A 19,537-nucleotide genomic window follows, 5' to 3' on the forward strand; every position below is an offset into this window, starting at 1 on the left:
ATGGTACATGGCCCACAAACCTCTGAAAAGAATAAATAAATAAGAAAAGGAAAAATAAATACATAACCAAATAAAAATAAAAAGAAGAAATCAAGAAACGGGACGAATACGGAATCCACCAAATACAGGTGTAGCGCTAACAGAAGAGACACGTGATTCAGATCGACGGTTCATTAGAACTTCTGGGAAATGATCAGCGTAAGTGTCACCACAAGAAGAATGTATTTAGGGTTGTGCATTTACTCGAGATTGTCAATTATCTGGTGTATGTTCTAAACCAAAGTAACTTTGTGTTTGTTGATATTGATGTTGTTGTGCTTGTGATTTTGGTTGATACTGTTGTGGATAAGCGCCTGTGTGAGCAGCACGCACAGGACTACCGAAGCGATTAAATGAAGGATCAACCGTATTAGATGCGATTTCATCTCTGTATGGGTTTCCTCTCTGTGTATTGTTTGCTGTATTCTTCATTCCTGCGGGAACATTATTGCCCTCTGCGGCTCGTTCTTCTTCTGGTAAAAGACTGAGACGCAATTCTTCCAATTCCCCTGTACATGTAGAACAGAGAGATTTCTGCGTAATGGGATTAGCGAGCAGAAGATCAAGTGTGGCCCCAAGGGATTCCTGTTGTAATGTTAATTGTATTGGATGTGCTGCTAGTTCTTCTGGACTAATATCAGTCATTATTGTATTAGTTGTAGTTGTAGTTGTATTTGTCATACGCTGTTGATAGGCCAATTCACCAAATCCCCGTGTGAGTGCCAAACCGAGTTCCCCCACTTGTCGCACTAATTTCTGATCTTGTTCCCGCAATGCCGCCATTGTTTTCGCCGTTTCCACCTCCGCATCCATTCCTCCTGTTATTGTCCCATTATTACCGTTATTATTATTATTATTATTATTATTATTTTATTTTTCTCTTGACTCTTTACTTCTTTTGTGTTCTCGCTTCTTTGCGGGGTCCCTTTCGTCCTTTGCCATTCCCTTCACACTGTTGATATGTATATATAAATATACATAAATATGCAAGTTATACTGTAATTATAAGAGAAGGAGGTAAAGAAAAAAAGAAAGAAAGAGAGAAATATGTTATTAGTAGTATATGAATTTTTAAACCGATTGGCTTTCTCTGCTCCCTAAACAGGAAATATAACAATTTTAAAGAATATCTATATATATATACATAATAGAAAAAGTGTTCATATTAATATTGTCCTACCTATCCACAATCATGTAGTAATAATAACATTTTTTTGTCTCACTCTTCTCACTGTCATCACAGCTAATGACAATCTTCACAACCAATTGCCAAAACAGGTATATACTTCCATTCTGTAAGAAAAAAAAACACACACACTCAGAATATCCACAATATATCACCTCAATTCTCCTCCTCATTCCATCTTCCTGCCATACTTATCCACACGGAAGAGTGTCTGTCCGAGTGAGCGTGGCTTCAGTGCGGCATTACGCACATAAGTGCCATAACGTCCACTTTTACGACACGCCGCTAACATACGGGCCGACGCCTGCGTCCACTCCCGCTCATTCGGATGTCGCACAATCGTTGATGACGACTGTGAAGATGGTGATGATGATGCTGATGATGAATTCTTTGAAGAAGAAGAACTCTTTGATGATGATGATGAAGTTGGCAATTTAGCCGTTGATGGTGATTGAATGGATGGTGCGAGTGTAATAGAGACTTCACGGTCTGTTGCTACAAGACTGGTGTAGTGATGGGCAACACCGGCCGCTTCAGCATTTCGCCGTACCGCATCGCACATTTCTCTTAACTTTGCAATTGCTGTATCGGGTGATTGGAACTCTTTAATAGACAATCGCACCAAATGACGACGGCGGAGATCCTGCACAATCTTTTGACTACGCCATCCCACAAAGTGGGCATCCACGACATCACGAAAAGCATGTTCAATGAGTTCGCTCGTACTATTATCTCTATTACGTCCTGAACCTCTTGTTGAGGTTTGTTGTTGTTGTTCCTGTTGTTGACGTAGTGCCTCTAACTCTTCACTAACAAGACCTAATATACGTGGTGTTTCATTGCGAATACGGCAGTACGCAATATCCCCACGTGTTCCCATTTGTACAAGATTCATTGATCGCTCCTTTGCCTGTTCTAATGCCTCTGCCAATTCACATGGACTAAGTGATATTTTTGTTTCTGCCCCAGACTCTGGATCCTCTACGTGTGTGATCTGCACTTTTGGCTGCGTGATGAGAGTATCGATTGGGTGTTGTTGAAGATACACCCGCACCTTTTGCAATGCCTCTGCAGGGGCATTCTCTGGTAGTAATTCACGTATAATCACATCAAGTGTCTTCTTCGCGGTTTGTAAAGCCGCTTCTTTTTGTACGGAAAGGGAGGCGTCAAAGACATATTCCTCATCGTTCGTACCAGTATTATTCCCCAGAGTACTAAATCCACGCATGGGGTGTAAATAAATACATGCAGAGAAAGCTCTTCTGCTGAATTGTGTCGTTGCAGTGCAGGATGTGAAAAGACGCGTGTAAGACACATACGCATGACTACTAATATTGAATTTATTGTGCAGTACCGTCTGAACTACACGACGGTGTACCATTATTATTATTATTATTATTATTATTTCTATTTGTTGTTGTTGTAACTACGAAATGGAGGAAAATGGAAAAATAAATAAAACTTTTTTTTAATTTCCTCTCGTGCTATGACGACGTGTGCGATTCAACGCCCACAAGAGACTCCCTTAGGGTATATAACCAATAAAAGGAAAAAGAAAAAAAAAGAAAAATAATAAAATAATAAATTAGGAGAATTGGAAGTAAAAGTAATTCAAAATAACAAACAACCCACAGACACAGAAGAAGAAAACAAAACAAAAAAAAAAACACTATAAAACGAAGCAATTTTTCTTGACATGTGTATATACACATTTAAAAACGGGAATTACACAACGGCTTGTAAAAGAGGAAATGCAACGCAGACATATTCACATTGAACTATGTCCACGTTTTCAACAACAATAACAACAATAATAACAAACAAGCAAAAACACGCTTCTGTTTTTTTTTTTTTTTATTACCGCTGTTTCAACTTAAACGTCATACTCACACCATAGTGATCCGAGGGAAACAAGTAGGCGGGTGCCTCATTATTGCCATTCTCATCATTTACACTTTTAGTACCGACGAGGTGCGCCTCCACTGGCACAAGACGTCGACTGCGCAAAAACACTTTATCAGATCGTCCAAAAAACATCTCTTCCACCTTAAGTTTACAAAACGTATTCGTCTCATCCATTGTTTTACCAGGATTACCTGGATGAAGCAAGGGCCAACAATCCACATACTGCGATTCTGATGGCATATGAAACTCACTTGTAGGCCAATCATTAAAATCACCCATAGTCACAACATCACCACTTAATGTTTTTGTCATGTGATGTCGTAATGCACCATCTTGTGAAGTACGTGCTGTTTCGTGTGATTTTGTGTATGGGGCAAGAAGATGTGCGGCGGCAACGTGTACAGAACCATGTGGCATTTCAAGCGTTACAACTGGCATAAGTGAGACATGATTGGTCCATGCAGGAACATTAAGATATGTAATATTTTGTACAGAAAGTCGTCGACGATGAACTAGCATGAGTACACCCCAAGGTGTAATAGCTGGACTTGCATAACCACATGAAAAGAAGTAATTTTCTCGTACCCATGATTGTTTAGAAAGAAAATTCCAAAAAACAGGTTCTACTTCTTGCATTCCTACAACATCTGCATCTTCTTGTTGAATTATTTTTGCAAGTACCGGATATCGTTTAGGGGAACACCAATCAATACCTGGCATTCCTAATGGTGTAGGTTTACCACTATATCGATCAAACATAACATTCCATGTAAGTAATTTTAATGTTGATTGTTTAGAGGATACATTTTTATCAGTCATCGTTTTGGTCTTTATTGTCTGAGATTCGGTTGAATGACTCTCTGATGATTCCTTATCTTTCGTTTTATATACTGTTTCTACTGTCGTCTTTTCCTTATCCTTCTTCTTTGTATCATCCTCAGCCTTTATAGATTTAGATGACTCTTCCGTATCTTTTACTCCTTCTTCTATGAATGTGGATGTTTCTTTCTGTTTAGACTCATGTTTTTCTTCTTCTGCTCCACACGGAAAGTTTATAATGGGTTCCCATGAAGAAGTTGAAGTTACAAAATACGATGGTCCATCACGAGACATGTTTACTTCTAATGTTACACCCTTCACAGCATTTAAATGACGACGTGTTTCCATTTGATGACTTTTAATTCCTATATCAACATACTCAAAGCGCCATAATTGTGTTTTTTCATTTTGTAACCAACAGTAGGAAGGGGATAGACATAAACACTTATGGGGTTTAAGAGGATTAGCATATGATAAAACTTCTCGAATCATCTGATGGGCACCTGTTGTATCTGATGAAGTAATCATCTTACCAACTTCTGGTTTAGGTGCTACCCCAACGTAATGTTGAATCAATGTCTCTACAGAAGCCGGCAATGATTGACATAAAATAGTATATTCTGCTGCCGTTAATGGTTGAACTTCTCCTGAGATGACCTTTCGTTTGGATATTCCTAATTCTGCTTTAGATTCTGATAGTGTAAATGTTTCTTTTTCCTCTTTTTCTTTTTCATTTGTAGATGTAGTTAACTGCTTTACACGTGGTGGTGTACGCCGTGCTGTCCGATGCGGTTCAGTACTACTCATCGCAGCAAGATGTGCTGCAAACGGTATAATGCCCAGAACAGAAGATCCCGCTTGTGTTGTTTGCATTGATGGAAGATAATTAAACTCCGGTGCCTCACCTAGACATAACATGGCGTGTGTTTGTAAAGCGATTTCTAAATACGCCTCAGATGCGATATCTACCCGTGGTGGAACTTCCTTTCGTGCAACCAGTTGTATGATACGACAGAGAAGAGGAATATTTAAACGTAGTGTATTACCAGGCATATCTTCAAATAGAAATAATTCTTCTTTTGGAGTTCCTGTTTGTGGAGATACACCTCCTCCTCCTCCTACTTCGGTGGATGTAATATCAGATGTGGTTTCCATAAAGTTCTTTAAATAGCGGTCAACCAATTCACTAAATCCAAGCGTTGGAATAGGATGTAATTCTGTTACAGAAGCCCCATTTGCAAGAATAAAAAGAAAAAGAATATCGGTTCGCATCTTTGCAATCGTAACACTTTCTCCTTCTTTGGCTTTTTTATCAAGATCTAACCACTCAAGAATATCTTGTAAACGCATTTGACGCAGATCTGCATTATTTTGTACAACACTCATCACATTATAAAAAGGAGATAGTGCCATAACATTTAAATATAATTCAGATGCCCCAATTAAACAAAGTGAATCTGTACTACCACTAAATGAATCACGAGAAGCCAAATCTAGTGCCCATGCAGACATTTTCTGTTCCACACAACCTTGCACACATGTACCTGAAAACACCACTTCAGATGGAAGAATTTGTCTATCTGGCATCATACGCACTAAACGCTCTTCTACAGCCTGCATAAGTGGTGTACCAGGAAGTCGCATTAGACGACTTTCAATTTTACGTGTAACACTACTACTTCTTGTGTGTTCAGCTTTCATTAAAGTCTCAGCACCGTCCATTGCGATAAGAAGTGATTTCTTACAACGTACTTTTTTTAGTAATTGCTGTAAAGACTGTGAGACATGACGTGCTACCTCCTTGTGTCGTCTTTGCTCAGATGTAACATTTTTGGCGAGTCGCAGTCCTGTTGCCACAAGTGCGGTGGCATCCACGCCAACGTAATCACAGTCTACTTCTTTCTTTGTAATCAACAGTTGAAAACGGTCATTAATCTTTGATTGGCGATATGTCGTTACAGCTAGGCGGTATGGTGTTTTTGTGAGTGTCATGGGAATAGAGATATATAAATACAGATATATGTGTATGTGAGAAAAGAGAGAGTCCAAGTATACAAAAAATAGTTTCTGTAATCGTCCTTTGTTTGTGGTTTTTTTTTTTTTTTTTGTTTGTTCCTTGATCTCTTGTTTGATTAGTATTCTGGTTATTGCTATTGCCTTTTGTCGTCTCTTTTTCCTTTTATGTTTTTTTAAAGGGAAATGCGACTAACACGTCAAGACAGAAACGCACCTGCACACAAACAAACAAAAACCAACAGAAAAACACCGTCTCTGTCACTTTCCGTCCAAAAGGAACATAAAGAGAAAAAAGTGAAAGAACAAAAAAAAGGCAACAATGGCGAGAACAAAATGAACATCAAAGAGATAATACACACACAAGCCATATATATATATATATAAACGTCATCTTTCTTTATTCTCCTCAAAATAACAGATGACAGTAAAAAGGCAATAATAGTGATTTTTATAATAAGATAACCAATTGCTACACAGCAAGATGAACAGGAGAAGACCGAGATGCAAACCACTTCATTTGGATGTCAAACATCCCAACAGAGAAAAAAAAACCTCATATCGTCATTATCATTATAATCTGATTTTTCATACTCTTTCACCCCTTTCTCCTTCCCTCTACAATGAGTTCTTCTTTTATATTGTGTTTTTTTCTTCTCGATTTTCTGTGTATCTGTATATGTTTGAATATATTTCTTTTTTTTTTGCTATCACTGTAGCATCTATTCTTTTTTAACGCTCTCCATCTCTGCTGGTGGAGGAGCAGAGGGCAAATTGGAAGAATCCATTTCTTCACCTGTTTCTGTGGTCTTCATGGCGCCACGGGTTCTTGGTACCGCAGGAACATCATTAGCCTTCTTTAACAGATCAATTTTTACCCTTTCACTTGTATATAACTGCATAAACTTTACGTAGCGTTTTCCTGATATACTAGTAACCACATCTGTGATATCTAGTGGATGTCGTACCTTTTCATCATCGGATTTCTTATTTTTGCCCTGTTTACTCACAGTACCACTACTACTACCACCTTCTCCTGCTCCTGCTCCTGCTGCTGCAACATCTTCACCCATATCATTTCCAGCATCTCCTTCAAGTAAATCTCCAAAAGGATCAGCATTATTTTTTTTATTTTTCTTTTTCACAACAGACGTCTTTGCTACAGCTACTTGTGGAAGGTGAAGCATAGAAGCAAAAGGAACATGAGCCGTCTTTTCTCCACGAATCACACGTTGAAGAACTTGTAAAGCTTTATTAGATTCCGATGCCGCAAGTGGTGGTCTCCATAAGGAAGCTGGTGGTGGTGGTGGTGGTGGTTTAGATGCTTCTGCCATTGCCTTTGCATTTCTTTCCATAAGACGTACTATCAATGGCACATCATCGGGATCTGTAGATACTGCTGCTGGTTTGCCTGCCTCTAACTTTATCTTTCGTTTCTTAGGTTGGTTAGTAGTAGTAGTAGCAGTACTAGTAGATTGGCCCTCACCACTACTCTTGGAAGTTTTTCGACGAGTTACCGACTTACCAGTTAAATCCCCAGATGCAACAGTTGTACTAGTGCCACCTTTGGTCGTATCATCAACGCGTTCGCGCTTTCGTGAAAATTGTTGTTGTACCTTATCCCCATCTTTTGAAGTTGTGGCATCTTTTTCTTTTCGTCGGGTTTTCTTTCCTGGTACAGTTGAGGTTTGGGGAACTTCACCGTCAATTGCATGTCGTTCACCCGTTAATGGGCAAAACACAGATGTGAGACCACAATTGGGGCATCGATTTACTACACCAATAGCTCTTCCAGCTGCCAAAACAGCTAATGGTACATCATCTTCCATTACTGAGGTAATGCTATTTTTTCTTTTTTTACCACGCATTGGTTTATCAGGAGTTTTTGTTGTAATCTCCACAGTATCTGGGTGAGAAGCTTCCCCAGTTTTTTTCTTTCGACTAACTTTTTCAGCTTTTTCGGTTGTAGCAGGAACGGGTAATAAAGTTTTCCCTCCTTCTGGCTTTTTTTTTCCCTTAGAAACACTACGGGTATTCACAACTTTACCGAAAATAGTCTTAGCACCTGGAAGAATTCGTAATTCAGCTACCACGGAGTCCAGTGCCAATCCAAACCATTTTTGTCCATATACCTGCATTGCACCGTCCTCATCACGATTCTCTTTCACCAACTCCATTAATCGTTCAGGAAAATCACGTTCCGCCGCTTCAAACGCCATTCGCCATGGCGTAGAAGGATTATCACCACTGTGAACCTCCTCTGGTTTATCACTACGTTTAACTTCAAAAAGAGGCTCACCATTTTGGCCTTTTCTTATCGAAGCAGTGTAGTATAATTCGGAAAGATGTTCACTAGCTCCTTCTTCTCCTGGGAGTAAGATTTTGGTACGCGGATTACGACCATTTCCACCACTATTGTTAAAAACACTTCGCTCAATAGTATAACCAATGGGGTACGGTAACGTTCCCTTTGCATTCTGCCTGAAGAAACGTGGGTCAGTGGCAAGCGCTCCAAACGATACAACACGCAACATGATAAACACTGTTTATAATATTAAATAGGTTGTTAAGCCCACTGTAACACCAATTATAGTGCTTAAAGGAAAGACAAATAAATAGGAATGGTGTTTTCCAGTTCAAAAGGTCAAGTGCCTTACTGGTCTATTTTCTTAAGTTCTTCCAGTAACGCTTTTCATAAAGAGGCAAAGAAAAAATAATAAAAAAAGAAAGTATATAAAACAATAAGCAAAACAATAGATACAGTGAACCAAACTCAGTAAACAGATAAAAGAACACACAAGGGAAACCAGTACCACCACCTTCTCTTCTTCACTTTTTTTCCTAGTCAATATTTCATGACAACTGAAATCAAAAAATAAATAATCACTGCACTCATGCAAGAAGCAATGCTGTTGGAATTAACGGTACGACTTCGTGAAGCGGGTGCGGGCAGAGTGACGGCCCCACTTCTTTGGCTCGCAGCGGCGAGGATCGGCAATGAGGAGGAACTTGTCGTATGCGAGGTACTTATCCTTCACCGCAGCCTTCTCCACCTCATTCCTGTACTTCTGGAAGTACGCGACGAGGCCCTTCGCAATAGCCTGACGTGTGGCATACGCCTGTGCGACCTGACCACCACCACGGGCCGTCACATCAATGCGCAGACGTGCAAAGTGACGAGCGCCAACGACGTTGACGGCTTCCATGATCTTTGTGCGGAGAGTCTCTGGGAGAATCTGCGAGACGGGGACGCCGTTCACGCGGATGTTGCACTGCGAGGCCTTCGTCACCGTGGCGACGGCAATCGCCGTCTTCTTCTTGCCGAAGGTCTGCACCTGCTTGAGGGTGTGGATCTTCTTTTCCGCGGGCATTGGAGTGCTATCATTAGTGAAGGGCAAAAAAAAGATAATTGGGAAAAAGAAAATATAAAATAGAAGACCACCACAAGAACATTCAGAGATTTCTTTTCTTTTGAGTTTAATCAAAAAAAAAAGAATATAAAAAGCCAAAGAATGGATTCCATGGCAAAAGAAAAGTAAAAAAGAAGAAAAATGAAAAGAAAGCCAACTCACAAAAAGGGGTAGCACACTCTGTTAACTTCCACCAACACAGGCAGTGTTTCCCTCCTCCTACCGTTGCTGCAATACAAATAGGGCGATTAACGGTACGACTTCGTGAAGCGGGTGCGGGCAGAGTGACGGCCCCACTTCTTTGGCTCGCAGCGGCGAGGATCGGCAATGAGGAGGAACTTGTCGTATGCGAGGTACTTATCCTTCACCGCAGCCTTCTCCACCTCATTCCTGTACTTCTGGAAGTACGCGACGAGGCCCTTCGCAATAGCCTGACGTGTGGCATACGCCTGTGCGACCTGACCACCACCACGGGCCGTCACATCAATGCGCAGACGTGCAAAGTGACGAGCGCCAACGACGTTGACGGCTTCCATGATCTTTGTGCGGAGAGTCTCTGGGAGAATCTGCGAGACGGGGACGCCGTTCACGCGGATGTTGCACTGCGAGGCCTTCGTCACCGTGGCGACGGCAATCGCCGTCTTCTTCTTGCCGAAGGTCTGCACCTGCTTGAGGGTGTGGATCTTCTTTTCAGCTGACATGGCGGCTAACCTGTTAGTATAGAGATGAGTATGAATACACATTATATATATATATATATATATATATATAGTGGGGGGAAAAGGAGAGAGAGAGAAAAGAAAGGAGGGATAGAAAAAGTCATTTCTTGGTGAAAATAATGAAGGGGTTAGAGGAAAATATCGTATCCGTGTATATTGAATAAAAGAATTCGGTCCTATTTCTACTATATATATACTTTCTGTTTTCTCGTTGTAATGTGACGATAAAATGCAAGTCTTATTTCAAAAAAAAAAAGGTATGCAGTATCCTCTTAACATTCCCATCAGCATCATTCCCTCCTGAAGAGACTTGCAGAAACATTAGCTGCAGCATTCATTTCTGCTTTCTTCTGGGTCCTCTGTGAGTGTTTTTCTGCCATAGCGGCCTCATTCAAACGTGATTCCAACTCCTCTACATCTACAGCACCAGAAATAATCGTCATGGTTTGTAGTCGAAGTGCTAAATCACGTTTTCTTGCATGTTCCTCACTAACAGGATCATCAATAGGAGCTATAGTATAAAGTACTTGCAACATTTCCTCATATGTCATGGGTCTCTGCATCTCCTGTGATGTAAATGGACTACCGACAGCCTCACCTGCCTCTACAGCCCGTTTAACTTCCTGCCATGAACCTTGTTCTCCAGGTGGTGTTGGTGGTTCACGCCATGCACGTTCTTCCACTTGAGCTTCAAAGAAAGAACTACGTGTCGCTTCTGTCATATTAACATCCGCACCGCGCAATACAGGATGACCCGCTTCAACAAGTTCTTGCGCTTCTGCGCTTGCCTTGGGAAGTGGAACTGGTCGACGTATAATTTTAGGACCCTTCGGTTTTGTCTTATCTCCCTCTTGCTTACCCTGCACTGTCTCATCTTTCACAGCATTAGTACTACTAGTAGTATTAGCGTTAGTACTAGTGGTATTAGTAGTAGTATTAGTAGTAGTAGTAGTAGTAGTAGATGGAGGAGGAGGAGGTGTTGTGTTTGTGGTGGCTGATGATGTTGATGTACTATCGCTAGTCCTGTTTTCTGCATCACCACAATAATTGATGGGTATCGCCTCCGCAAAGTTCACTGTCCCTTCACTTGTCAAAACAGAAGTGTTATCCTCTGCGTAACCCTCCAACTCATCCAGTGCCTGTTCTAACTCTTTGACTGTACGCATAAGTTCTTCTTCATGATCATGAAAATTATGTACCATATATTGCCAAAACTTAAGTTGTTCACTCAATTGTCGTACTCGCTTCTCCTGCATTCCCTGTCGTTTATTAGCATCTGTCGTAACCCGACGCATAACAAAATTAGCATCATTCTCAGCTCGTTCTAAAAGTAAACGTCGTTCACATGCAGCCTCAAACTCCACCAACTCCTTTGCATAGTTTGATATTTCTTCATCACTAAGACCTTTAGCTCGTCCTCGCCATCGTTGCCCAATCGCATTAGGATTCCCCGAACGCCAAAAAAGTGAACCCACACGATTCCACAAACGACGAAATGGACTTCCATGTCGCATAGATTGTACAGTACCCGTAACAAATCGTGTATTTGCTGATAAATCATTAAATTTACCTTGTAACATTGCTCCACGAATAGCTGCGCCGATTGCTACTGCGTAATCTGCCGGACATGAATTCTCTGAAGCTACAGGACGACCAAAGTATTCTGTTAATAAGTGTCGTATTGGAGGATCACGTGTCATGGCTCCTACAAGTAATACATTATCGATATCGGTTACTTGACATTTCGTATGCTCAAATAGTTTATTAAGACATTCTATACAACGTATTCGCAGTGGACGAGTAATTTCAACATACTCTTCAAGAGTTAATGTAGCTTCTAATGGAATAATATCACGTAATTTTTCAGAAAAATGAAAAGCACGATTATAACCATAATAAGGATCCGTTGAATGTGTAAAATGAATCTTTGCCTTTTCTGCTTCTAAAAGAAGTTGACGATATGTTGCTACTCCTTGTCCCACATTTCCCTCTGCATCTTCTAAAGGTACACGCCATTTACGTTCAAATTGATCTGCAAAATGCTGTGAAAGTACAGCATCCCAATCATTTCCGCCCAAAAGTGGATCACCATGAGTAGCAACAAGTGTAAATGTCCCACGACGTTGATCATGTTCCATAATAGCACAATCTAATGTACCACCACCAAGGTCAAATACCAATGAACGTATAATGCGTTTTTGTATAGAATTTTCTTTTTCTTTTTCTTTTGTAGAACCTCTTAATACGGTATGAGTTAAACAAGCAGCAGAAGGTTCATCTATAACTTCAAGAACATCAAAACCCGCGGCGAGTGCAGCATCTTCTGTGGCTACTTTTTGCTGTGGTGTAAAGAATGCAGGAACACTCACAACAACAGCATCTACAGGTTCTTTTAAAAATTTTTCCGCTTCATGTTTTAAATACCTAAGAAACATAGCAATAATATGTACAACCGTATAAGTTCGTCCCATAATTTCTACCGCAATTTCACCCTTTTCATTTAATGTCAACATATTGGTTTTATGTAGTTGTGACTGTACACGTCCCAGTTCCCCCACACCCCTACCAATAAGACGTTTACCACTACATAATGTAGCACTAGCACTTGTACGTACACACGCACGAGCCTCTTCTGCGTATAAACGGACCTTATGATTTTTATCAAACGTAATAGCAGTAGGAAATACCCATGATCCAGTTGGAGAAGGAATAATCTTTGGTCTATTTGTCTCATTCTCTATATATGAAATGCAACTGTTTGTTGTACCTAAATCAATTCCAATAACACGACCACTACGTTTTCGTGTTTCTTCTTTTACTACCACAAAACGACTTCGTGTGGATTCATCCAATTCCATTCGCCGCTTTGCCTCCATTTCCATTGCGTTCTGCATATTAACCGTAACACCTGGTCGTGGAGGCGGCATTGGCATTGGCAATTGTTGTAATAACAGACATGTTCGATAAGAGAAAAATAGTGTTGAGCACCGCATATGGGAAAAAATGAATTGGCAAAGACCGAGGAAAATAAAAAAAAAGAAGTAGTAGAGAGACACAATATTTGTTATTGCAAGTTTCTGTAACGTTTTCAACCTTCTTCCTCTTTTTGGGTTTTGTTCGTTTTTCTTTGACTTTTTTGGTTTTACTGTATTGACTTGAGTCCCTGACTTTTGTTTTTGTTTCTTTTGTTTTTACTGTCTTTTGTGAATATATAGAAGAAATAAGATGGAAGAGTATCATGTGGAGAGGGAGAGAGAGAGAACGAACGAAAGAGAAGTAAGCAAAACAATTAGAAACACAGACATTCATAGATATATCTATATATTGATATAAAGTTCCAAACATCACAGACACAGGCATGAAAAACCAACAAACAAACAATTCAGCAATCAAAAAAAAACAAAGAGAAGGTTATTACTACACAATATATATTGCACAAATAGGGAAAATAGTAATAAACTGTACGTGTATAGTATGTATGTGTGAATGCTAGAATCAAGGAAAGAAAAAAAGTGTAGGGCGATTTCTCCCATTCCTATACTTCTCAGTCACCCTTTACATGTGTCTCACGGGATGGCTTATCCTCGCTCTTATTATTCAATTCCGGTGGTGGTAGTGGTGGAAGAAGACGTGAAATGAATGGACCGGCTTTATACGTCACTGCGGCGGCTATTAATAAACTCGCCATGGGAAATACAAAGTCAGAATCCAATAGAAATTGGTAATCCATTTACACCTAATGTGAATAATTCTATACTTTACATATAAGGAAGGAAATAAATAAAAAATAATAACCATTAATAATAATAAAGAAAAAGAAAACATATAAAACGTCATAACGTATAGGGTAATGTCGTCTATTTCTCATGATTGTACTAAACACTCAAACATATTCACTTCAGAATTTACAGTTTCTCATTACAGCAACAACAACAACAACAACAACAACAATAACAACAATAACAATCCAATATTAACCGAGATCACTTTTAATCACGACATGGAAATAAAAAAAAACAAAGGAAACAGCAAAAAGAAGAATAAATGATTCTTCTTCTTATTCCTCTTATTTAGTCTGAATCGCTGTGTGTAAGACGGTACAATTGACGTCGCAAACGATCCTTCTCCGATAGAGGCACTTGTTTAGATTGAATAATTTGAGGAAGCCAACAAGTCTCAAGGCTTGATTGAAGCGTAAGTAATCTTCCTTTATTCATTTCCTCAAGAATAAACGCTACAAGATTAATAGCATAGTGTGTGAAACACAAATCTAACAAGACACGAAGAATACGAGTCAATGCACTATAGAAACAACAGTTTCCTAATCCACAACACACACTTTTTTCCTCTTCTTTATTATTCATTTTACAATTTTGTAAAAGGGTTTTATACCGCATTCTCCAATTCTGATGACGGTCTAATACTCCACTTTCCTCATCGTGAATACGCCATCCATAAAAGCGAATAAATACAACATAACTGTAATGTACGCGGTCCATCATACCGGGTTGTCGAAGTTGTGTGTAGTCATTCCACGTTAATGGTATTTGTAACTCTTGTAAAGAAGAGATGGGAGTAGATGTCTCCTTCTTCTCCTTCTCTTCTTTTTCTTTATTATACATTTCTCCTTTGTTGGGTAAAAAACCAGTTCGCACAGAGGGCATGAGAAGCCATAAGAGTAATTCCCAATTCAGACGTAATAATTCCAATCCGTCTGTACTTGACAACCGTGCCGAACGTTCTTCCTCTGTGAAGTATGTCCTTCCTTGACACGGTGGTAATAATGCCTGATGTAAACCAATTACATGTAAACAACAACAAGATGTACAATTATCGTTATCATTATTATCATTATCTTTCTCGTTTTCTAATTGAGAATTCCCCGCCCGTGGTGGAATTTTTATCTTAACAGGACGATTTCCACGGTAGAAAGATACGGAAGGATGTTCATCCTGTTGTTCAGATACTCCAGTATTAATAGCCTCATCGGCCTTTGCACGTAGTGCTGTGAGTAGTGTTTCCATATCTTCAGTATCTATTAACACCGACTCTGGTGTCACTTCACTGCACTCCATTATATTGATTTTTTTTATTGATTCTGTACACACACACACCACTATAAACTAGTCTCTTCTGATATAATATTTGATAATTTGAACAGAAGAAACAAAAAAAAAACACATATATTATCCCATAATTTCAGGTTTCATTTTTTTTTTTTTTTTCATTCAGAGAAAGAATAGTTGATGGGATAGGGAAATAAATAACGAAACAGAGATAAAACAACAACAACAACAAAGAAATGAAGGCACTGCAAAAAGTGAAGAGACACATAAATAGATGCGTCTTTAATTTAGGATTCACAACGAAGATGATATCTTTATTTTTCTTTTTTCTTTTTCTTACTCTTTTTCTCTTAGTAACTCTCTAGACCTATTCGTCTTCTCGCCTGTTACAATTAACACCGAGGTAGAAAAACTTCCATCACGCCCCCAACCGCAAACACAAACGCAGAGAAATATAAACACTTATATATTCAACAATAAAGAGAAACCGAGAAAACAAACAAGCAAAAGAAAAAGAAAAGAACCACATCTCATTTTATTCATTCATTCAATCTGATCGAGGAGCAAAGGGATGAAACGATGGAAGAGACACCACAGGACGAGCCACAGGTGGTCCACGGTATCGAGCACGATATAACTCCGTATCTCCATATGGCGCCGGTAGAACTCCTGTGGCTCCATTCTCTCCAATGCCAATACCAATATCCCCTACTTTCCATTCAAATCCAAAATGAAAAACATCTTTCAGTTTCTTTCGCTTTTCCAATTCTTGTACATCGTACAGTGTACCTATAAGTTTCTTATTCACAAAAAGGAGCGGTAAATCAGGTGTCTGACTTACTTTAATTAACTGATGACGAAGTGCATCTGCGTAAATGTGATGATCTAATTGTACGACCTTCATACGTGTACAGTACCATGAGGCGTAGTGCCGCATATGCCCAGTCTCAATAGGACGTGCACCGACCGTAAACATAACGGCCCAATAACGATCGAGATAATCTTTTAACTCGGAAGATAAAAAAGGACGCCATCTCTCGGGTGAGGAGAGCGGCCGGCTATTACTCCAGAGTCGTTGGGGCATTATATACACACTAATAATAATAATAATAATAATAATAATAATAATAATAATAATAATAATAATAATAATAATAATAATAATAATAATAATAATAATAATAATAATAATAATAATAATAATAAAATCACGGAAGTATTCTCTCCTTTTCTTATTTATTTCTTTTTCTTTTTTTACTTTAGTTTCTCTCTCACACACAGAAAGAGAAAGTAAAGAAAACGAAAAAGTGAGGGATGAAGATAAATAAAAAAAACTCCCAGAGCTGCTCTTTGCAGCAATAAGGAGTCTACTTCAACTAGAAAAAAAGAAAAGGAAATAAATAGTCTATACCTTTTTTTCCAGAATTAAAAAAAAGAGAACTGCATATTTTGATCATCGCCTACACAGAACACTTTATATAACAAGGTGAATAAAGAAAAATAAAAACAAGAATTCTGTTCTGTAGTACAAAACCCTCAAAATACGCATGTATAAAACGCAATAAATAATAATAATAATAATAATAATAATAATAATAATAATAATAATAATAATAATAATAATATAAAAAGAAACAAAAAAAAAATACCTTTTAGTAAACAACTACTGTAAGATACTCTTGTCATGTGAACAGCAAAACAACAACAAAAAAACCAAACAAACAAAGAGAGTGTGCATATTTTACTCCTTTTCATGTTTTCTTCAATCATTTCAAACCACTACGCATTTTTTTTTTTTTCCTTTCTTCTTTTACCTTCGCTTCTCTCTTCTTCCACTTTCTTTTTTAGTCTTTTATGTATCCTTCTCAACGTATGCCACCTCCATTAAACTGTTTCCTTGACTTGGGCAGCATCGTTCGACTAAAGTTCCGCATCGTATGCAGATCTCGCTTATCTAAACCCATTTCCAACGCCAATTGACGTGTACGAAGTGGCAAGAATTCATTCTCCGGTGAAACCTCTCGCATCATCGCCGAACACGTCAGTCGATGTCCCTCCCACTGCCGCCACTCCACAGCTCTACCGCAATCCATGCAAAGTACAATTTGATGTTTTTCCTGATGTGGAGCCAATCGTTCTAATGGGATACGTGTATTACACTCACCACACCAGCGGACTTCGCGAATACAACGATCCCAGTGTTCGTAAAAGGATGGAGTTGGGATATAAGACTTACAATTACGACACCATTGTTGTGGTGCGGAAGAAAGTGGTTTATTCCTTATAAGTTGATAATAAATTCGCGTTGGTTCATGTACCATACCATCTAAACGAGTAAAATCTTGAGTTCTGTGAATAGTAAAGTCGTCAAAGGAACGCATTCTTGCAAGTATGTTTCCTAAATCATTGGTATCAGCAAGACAATGACAATCTATTTTAACATTATAAGTATTTCCATATGTCATAATATTTAAAGGAGAAATACAATGTCGTGGATACAAAGGAAATTGTTGGATCTCATAACGTACTTCAGGATAAAATGGATGATATACACTAACACGAATACGTGGTATATCCACGGTACGATGTATAGAAGGGAAATGAACAACAAGTATGTGTTCTTTTACTTGTAATACTTCACCAATAGTTCCTGCAGGAACTCCAAAAGAATCTGGAGCATCTAATAAAAGGTGTACAGAAGCTCCAACCTCAAGATTTAATGAATCAACAAGAGAAAAAGACTGTGGTAAACTACTTTGTAGAAGCATTGTCACAATATAATTTCCTATTTCTGTACGTTTTAATGTGCGAAAACGAGGTGGTAGTACTCGAATAGCAGGCTGTTTAGGAAAACGTGAAGTAAACTTCATTACAGCCTCAACATTAGAGATAAGGGACTCAGGAGGCAATAACTCATTATTATTATTATTATTATTATTATTATTATTATTATTATTATAAATACTACTACCCTCTCCTTCACTACCTCTAGTTCTACCTCCTCTTTCATTTTTTTCTACGTTCATACTAAACTCATCCTTTTCATTATTATTATTATTATTTTCATCTTCTTCTTCATCTAAATCTTTGCTTCCACTTTGCATAGCTGCTTTTCCAGCCGCAGAGCGTGCTTCAAGTTCTTCAATATCCGTTGATGTAAGTGTACCGGAATATGCTTTATTCACTAATGTTGTAAGTCGACGGGCCTGTCCATGAATCTTTTCTAATAATCGCTGCTGTGGAAACAGTTCATCCCAGTTATCTAATTGATAAATATAACCCCCTGTATCACTACCAGGATGTACTGGTAGCTGCCAGAAATCTGCCGCCGCAAATACACGAAGTCCACCAAAAGCCTCTTTCGGTCTACCACGCAATTTTCTACATACAGTATCCATAGATAATATAACCGTAGGGGCAATAAGATGCACGGCGTCGAGAATTAACACATCCGCTGTTTTTAAACTTGGAACACAACCCGCATATGTGGATTCGCACAAGCGGGCGTGTCGTTCTAATGTACCATCTAATTGATCTCGCGATGGAAGTTCCTCACGCCCCATATAACGTAATCCAATAAAGTGATAGAGTAAAAACCCATCCATACGACGAGCACGTTGGGCATCTGCTGAAACGTAAACTACTTTTTTCTTCCTTTCACATTCCTCACCAATAGCTTTAAGAATGGTTAACTTACCAGTATTATGAGCACCGCAAAAGATAATATTTTTTTTAAACGCTAAAGCCTCTGCGACATATCGCTGCGTACCTGGGGCATTCTTGTGTCGTAGCATTTGAATATCACCATTAAATCCGCGTGAATCCACTTCACGAACGAGATGTGCAAAACTACGTGTGGAACATAACAGAGATGATGATGATGATGATATCGATGTAAACATGGAGGAAATAAGAATATTGTTCACATGTGATCTGTGAGGAGAAGTAGTTGTAGTAATATTAGTAGTAGCAGTAGTAGTAGTAGTAGTAACCACAGCCCCTATACCAATAAAGGGGCGACGAAGCATTTGGTCTGTAATGACTCCTTTCACGTCATATACAGAAATATTTAAAAAGATAAATGGAAAAAAAAAATAAAGAGAGAAAGAGAGAAAGAGAGACAAGTCAAGAAAAAAGAAACACAAACAAAAAGAAAAAAAAGATGGAGAAGGTACATATCAAAGCAAAACTAAAAAAAAAAATGAATAGATACACAGTGCAGTATTGAACGTTATTTCTATTCATATGTTGAAAATAACAGTAAAAAAAAAAGTAAGATGGGATGAAAGCGAAAAGTAGGACAGAACAATTAAAATATTGAGACTCCATTTTACTCCGACGTTAATAGTTCATAATAATATTGTATGTGTATGTGTATGT

The 19,537-nt window shown here is 38.7% G+C and overlaps 10 protein-coding genes across 10 annotated transcripts; all 10 read right to left on the reverse strand.

Moving 5' to 3' along the window:
* Nucleotides 1-90: 90 nt before the first annotated feature.
* On the reverse strand, nt 91-822 carry LSM04_008087 (uncharacterized protein; the record flags this gene model as incomplete). Its single annotated transcript, XM_067331325.1, has 2 exons — nt 91-179; nt 279-822. The coding sequence occupies 2 exons, from the start codon at nt 820-822 to the stop codon at nt 91-93; spliced, it is 633 nt and encodes a 210-aa protein (XP_067192240.1).
* Nucleotides 823-1,394: 572 nt separating this feature from the next.
* On the reverse strand, nt 1,395-2,606 carry LSM04_000233 (uncharacterized protein; the record flags this gene model as incomplete). Its single annotated transcript, XM_067331326.1, has 1 exon — nt 1,395-2,606. The coding sequence occupies one exon, from the start codon at nt 2,604-2,606 to the stop codon at nt 1,395-1,397; it is 1,212 nt and encodes a 403-aa protein (XP_067192059.1).
* A 476-nt stretch (nt 2,607-3,082) lies between these two features.
* LSM04_007071 (Endonuclease/exonuclease/phosphatase) lies at nt 3,083-5,941 on the reverse strand (the record flags this gene model as incomplete). The annotated part of the gene is made up of 1 exon (XM_067331327.1): nt 3,083-5,941. The coding sequence occupies one exon, from the start codon at nt 5,939-5,941 to the stop codon at nt 3,083-3,085; it is 2,859 nt and encodes a 952-aa protein (XP_067192211.1).
* A 743-nt stretch (nt 5,942-6,684) lies between these two features.
* Nucleotides 6,685-8,496, reverse strand: LSM04_007062 (FY-rich; the record flags this gene model as incomplete). The annotated part of the gene is made up of 1 exon (XM_067331328.1): nt 6,685-8,496. One exon carries the CDS (start codon nt 8,494-8,496, stop codon nt 6,685-6,687), a length of 1,812 nt encoding a protein of 603 aa, XP_067192209.1.
* Nucleotides 8,497-8,880: 384 nt separating this feature from the next.
* On the reverse strand, nt 8,881-9,333 carry LSM04_008650 (Ribosomal protein S9; the record flags this gene model as incomplete). Its single annotated transcript, XM_067331329.1, has 1 exon — nt 8,881-9,333. The coding sequence occupies one exon, from the start codon at nt 9,331-9,333 to the stop codon at nt 8,881-8,883; it is 453 nt and encodes a 150-aa protein (XP_067192249.1).
* A 287-nt stretch (nt 9,334-9,620) lies between these two features.
* LSM04_002542 (Ribosomal protein S9) lies at nt 9,621-10,073 on the reverse strand (the record flags this gene model as incomplete). Its single annotated transcript, XM_067331330.1, has 1 exon — nt 9,621-10,073. One exon carries the CDS (start codon nt 10,071-10,073, stop codon nt 9,621-9,623), a length of 453 nt encoding a protein of 150 aa, XP_067192110.1.
* Nucleotides 10,074-10,381: 308 nt separating this feature from the next.
* On the reverse strand, nt 10,382-13,084 carry LSM04_003792 (Heat shock protein 70 family; the record flags this gene model as incomplete). The annotated part of the gene is made up of 1 exon (XM_067331331.1): nt 10,382-13,084. One exon carries the CDS (start codon nt 13,082-13,084, stop codon nt 10,382-10,384), a length of 2,703 nt encoding a protein of 900 aa, XP_067192137.1.
* A 1,077-nt stretch (nt 13,085-14,161) lies between these two features.
* Nucleotides 14,162-15,166, reverse strand: LSM04_000934 (Opioid growth factor receptor (OGFr) conserved domain; the record flags this gene model as incomplete). The annotated part of the gene is made up of 1 exon (XM_067331333.1): nt 14,162-15,166. One exon carries the CDS (start codon nt 15,164-15,166, stop codon nt 14,162-14,164), a length of 1,005 nt encoding a protein of 334 aa, XP_067192071.1.
* A 538-nt stretch (nt 15,167-15,704) lies between these two features.
* On the reverse strand, nt 15,705-16,241 carry LSM04_004450 (uncharacterized protein; the record flags this gene model as incomplete). The annotated part of the gene is made up of 1 exon (XM_067331334.1): nt 15,705-16,241. One exon carries the CDS (start codon nt 16,239-16,241, stop codon nt 15,705-15,707), a length of 537 nt encoding a protein of 178 aa, XP_067192151.1.
* A 781-nt stretch (nt 16,242-17,022) lies between these two features.
* On the reverse strand, nt 17,023-19,185 carry LSM04_007666 (uncharacterized protein; the record flags this gene model as incomplete). Its single annotated transcript, XM_067331335.1, has 1 exon — nt 17,023-19,185. One exon carries the CDS (start codon nt 19,183-19,185, stop codon nt 17,023-17,025), a length of 2,163 nt encoding a protein of 720 aa, XP_067192225.1.
* Nucleotides 19,186-19,537: the final 352 nt, after the last annotated feature.

This window comes from Trypanosoma melophagium (genome assembly GCF_022059095.1).
Source record: "Trypanosoma melophagium isolate St. Kilda chromosome Unknown ctg20segment0, whole genome shotgun sequence".
Lineage (NCBI taxonomy): Eukaryota > Euglenozoa > Kinetoplastea > Trypanosomatida > Trypanosomatidae > Trypanosoma > Trypanosoma melophagium.